Source organism: Channa argus, chromosome 2 (genome assembly GCF_033026475.1).
Source record: "Channa argus isolate prfri chromosome 2, Channa argus male v1.0, whole genome shotgun sequence".
Lineage (NCBI taxonomy): Eukaryota > Metazoa > Chordata > Actinopteri > Anabantiformes > Channidae > Channa > Channa argus.
The window spans coordinates 1,382,630-1,387,096 of record NC_090198.1 but is presented as its reverse complement, the minus strand read 5'-3'; the positions used below and the strand labels follow the sequence as shown (position 1 = coordinate 1,387,096).

At 44.9% G+C, this 4,467-nt stretch overlaps 1 protein-coding gene across 2 annotated transcripts in view; it reads left to right on the top strand.

Annotated features, from left to right (window-relative positions):
* The first annotated feature begins 242 nt into the window (after window positions 1-242).
* Window positions 243-4,467, top strand: part of adamts17 (ADAM metallopeptidase with thrombospondin type 1 motif, 17) — a 117,635-nt gene continuing 113,410 nt past the window's right edge. For both annotated transcript variants that reach the window (XM_067493821.1, XM_067493814.1), the window contains exons 1-2: window positions 243-440; window positions 737-1,101. In XM_067493821.1, coding sequence (XP_067349922.1) covers window positions 383-440; window positions 737-1,101 — 423 coding nt within the window. In that variant the 5' untranslated portion in view covers window positions 243-382. The remainder of the gene's footprint in view (window positions 441-736; window positions 1,102-4,467) is intronic.

Below are 4,467 nucleotides of genomic sequence, written 5' to 3'. Positions count from 1 at the left end.
GTTTGGAACTAAAATGTGTCCACGCACGCACAATCCGCCCCCCACCCCCCCAACACATACACTTATCCAAAAAGACCAGTCCTCTGTACTTTTTCTCCTCCTGAAACCACGTGTAGGGTTTCAACCCCCGGCAGTGACAGACACGGTCACTGGCCAATCAGAAGACAGGGAATCCGGTTTCTCTTGGTCCACGGTTAAACCGGACCAATCAAATGTGAGTGGAGGCCGGTTTGTCCGTCTGTGGGCGTGTTCTGCACCGCAAAAGTCATCCCAGCCTGAAGTCCTGCAACTTCTGCTACTTGAGGAAATATTTCGCAGTCTGCTTGGTGCTTCTCTGTCCTCAATAGACCTTGTGTAGTATTTTAGCCTGCTTTGCTTCATCATGCATCACGGCCAAGCTGCTCATCTGCTCCTCTCTCTTCTCTGCATCGTGGTGCCTGGTAAGTAGAAACTCTTGACGCACGGTCCCACTGTTGTGTATTTCCGTATGTTTCCCTCAGATATAGGTCAGATATCCGAAGCCAGTTAAACAGCGTAAAGCTCAGTCCTAAGAAGCCCACTGTGTTTCCTTGAGAAGCCCTTTACATAAAGACTGTTATCTGCCGTAGCGACTCAGTTCCTGGCTGAAGGGGTTTTCAGCTGTAGCTGTAGCAGTTCAGCCAGTTCACTGGTCAGAACCGGAGGCAGCGTTTGTTCACCGTGGCCACAGTTTAATGGCAATTGTCCCTCCCTACAGCCTGTGCTGAACTGGAGACAGACGAGGTTGTCCCCAGGCTGCTGTCCGGTCCGGAGGCGCACCTGTCCCCGCAGCGCACTGTCCACGCTGAGCGGCGCCGCGTTCTGCGTTCAATGGACGCTCAAGAAGAAGGACACTCTTACCCAGATAACCTTCTTCTGTCACTGCCTGCTTTTGGGAGGAACCTGTACTTAAATCTCACCCGGGACAACACGTTTCTCTCGAGGGACTTCGTGGTGGAGGAGAGGCGCAGAGACCGGATCGCAGCGGTCAGCCGTCTGCCCACGAGCCAGCTCTGCTTTTACACCGGCTCCATCGTCAACCGCACGGACTCTGTGGCATCAATAAGCACCTGTGGCGGTCTGGTAAATCCATCCTCTTTTTATGGACCTGTTGATAGACTTCATGTCATTAGGTTCAAGCAGCTAAACTCACACCTTCCTCTGTCTCATCAGTGAAACCTCCTGCTTTACAGGATAAAGGATGAACTTACATGCTCAACATCTCAGTTAAGGGTTTGTGCAGATAAAGTTTTCACTTTTGATTTGATTGACACAGTGGAGTAGAAGGTTTCAACCAGCCTTCTAAAAAGCAGCAACTCTCATCATATGTAGTATTGCTGTTCCTTAGCAGAGTCTGACCTTTGACCTCCCTGTGAAGGAAGGTTGAATGACAGTAGGAATTTCCTACAGTGGACATTTCATAAAGCCCTTATATAAAGTGGATGTACAGGTTGGGTTGAGGCTTCACTAGAAGCCATTAAAGTAAACTCAGCTCCTTTATTTCCTTTATATTTCCCCAGTGACAGTGTAATATTAAACTAGCTCACAGTGAATGAGCAGATCAGTGTGCAGCAGCGTGCACACACTGCACAACACATGGTGGGCTTATGTGGAAAAAACAGGCAGCTGGAGAAGTTGAACCTGTTGCCTCTTACAGTCTGTCAGGCTGAGGGGCAGTGAGTTTATTTCAGAGTTTTAGTAAAATTTCAAACTAGCCCGCAGATTCTTAGTACAATGCAGTATGTTTTCAGTCGCTATTAGAGCAGAAGTTACAGTAACATTTTGTTGGCAGCTAATAAAAAAGTCAGGCAAAACAGAGCCAAACTCATACAGATTTAAAATATATGACAACAAAGCAGGTGCGTGTTTTTATGTGTGTGTTTAAAAGAACACTTCACTTTTCCTAGTTGTGAGTAACTTCAGCATTTCTGTTGTTCGTTGCATTGTGGGGCTTTCATGTTGGTATGTTGGGATAATTTAGTCTTACTGTGGGGCGACTGTGGCGCAGGAGGTAGGGCCGTCGTCCACCAATCCCCCCCAGTTGCTGGTTCGATTCCCCGTGTTCGATTCAAGTCTCCTTGACCAAGACACTGAACCCCAACTTAGTTGCTCCCGTTGAGTGTTGGCCAGCTGCATAGCAGCTCCCCCATCGGTGTGTGAGTGTGTGAATGTGTGTGCCAATAGGTAGAACAGCGCTATAGAAGTGCAGACCATTTATCATAGGTTGCTATTTACATAGGTTGCTGATCTTTCCAAGCAGTTACATTGACACTGCACCAGTTGATCCTGAATGATGCATCAGCATTGCAGAGACAAGTTTTGGCTATAATATTTAATAATCAGTACAAACCCCAATTCCAGAAAAATACAGTAAAAAATAAAATGTAACAATTTGCCCCAACCTGACATATGATATAAGCAAATTTAGAGTTTAATGAAACACACTCGTAAAAAGAGGCAAAATGACTGACCTTTCAGTCATTTTGAAAGTTCTGACTCATCAGAACTTTAGAAAAACCTCTGTCACTTAGCCCAATCCACCGCTGCATCCAGAAATGTAACTTCAAACCTCAAGTTCTCTAGGCCAGACCGCATGTGAGATGGACCCAAAAAACAGTCTTATCAGTGAAAAGTTGTCATTCCTGTCATTTGTGATGGTGTATTAATGCCAGTTGCTTCATGATCACAGTGTGAATGGTCTGCAGTCCACATCGTTCTCCTAATTAAAAATGTTTGAAGCATCATAAAGAGAAGCATTAATCATTAGCAACCACAGGCTGTTGAGCAACTCATTGACCCAGCAAGAATCACATTTTTTCATTGCATTTTAGAAAAAGGAAATGGGTTTGTACGCATCTTAGATTTACTGGAGTATGTTTGAGGTCATTCATAAACAGCATCTCCATCATGCAGTTTGTACACTAGAGAGTACGTAGGAGTGTATTTCAACACTGTAAAACGTCCAAATTGTTCAATCAAATTTTAGGAGCCTCCCTAAATCAAAATAATCTGTAGTATCTCAAACATCATAATCAGTATCCAGATGATCAGAGAGGTTGGGAGAAGCCAACAGACGGACTTATTTACGAGAGACAACAAATGTGAATGGTTAATTAGTGCACGTCAACATCCATCACTGGCTGCTTCAACCCAGCCTGTGGAGTACAACATTATAATAAGTGACCTCAATGATGAACCTTAAATAAGAACTGAATCAAACACTGAAGTCCTTCCTTGGATTCAGCCTGATAGATGAAAACTTTGTGGGCTATCGTGGGTCTGCTTAGGGCCCTAGAAATGTTATTAGCAACTTGGAGTGAGCCACATGTTGGTTTGCCAGTAGCTAACTGCTCTTTGGAGCAGTCAGAGAAAGCACACTTTGTGTGTCTGTGAAGTCTAGAAGTGTGATCAGGCTGTCTGTATTTGTCCAGACATTCACAGACTGTTGTGTATCATGAAAGCACACAGTACCCCAGATGCCTTTAAACTCAGTGTAAAGTTGTGATTGGCTGCCAGCCAGAGCAGACATTTGACCTTTCTATTGCTATTTTGTATGTTATTTTAATTTGTCTTTTCTAGGCAGCTGCTGGATGTTATTATGGTGAAAGGGAAATGTTTTTGCAGGAAATGTGATGTCCCTTCATTAGAGGTAATTAGCTCAGCCGCTGTGTGAAAAGATGGTGTCCACCATACACACACACCACAAATGTACTATCGCTTTCCTGTGTGAAACCTATCCCCATATGGTCCAAGCGTTATGTAACTCTAGCCATTCACAGCCGCAGATCTTAACCCTTCAAGTCAACTAGACTGCCTCAGCACATAAGAACACACACACACACACACACACAGTCACTTTTATTGTGACTACCACTTTAAGCAACCCCCCCAGTACCTTATACCATATCTACTTATCCACTTGTTAATCCCTCTCTTTTATTATTCCATCCAGTCTGTGCAATACAGCAGGTCCATCGGCAGCAAAACTGTCTCAGAGCCTGTTGCTACTGTTTTTAACAGTAGGTTCAGTGTTCAACAACCCTCTTTTTCTCATCTGACCATAAAACATTCATCCCAAGGGCTTTTTCTTTGTTCACGTCCTCCGATTAAAAACGTGAGTCAAGCTTGAAGTTGATTTTGAAATAAGAGCTTCTTTGAGTCCATGGTGATGTAAACTCACTTGACTCTGCACAGTGAGACTGGTGTTGCAGCGGTAACCAGTTCATAGAATACCTGTGCCAAGATTGTTTCTGGTTGTTCCAGACCATCTGAACCAGTGTCCTTCAGCTTTGGGTCTTCCTCTGGGGCGACTGTGGCTCAGCAGCGGTCGTCCACCAATCTCGCAGTTGCTGGTTCGATCTCCAGCTCCTCCGGTCACATGTCGAAGTGTCCTTGAGCAAGACACTGAACCCCAACTTAGTTGCTCCTGGTGAGTGTTGGCCAGCTGCT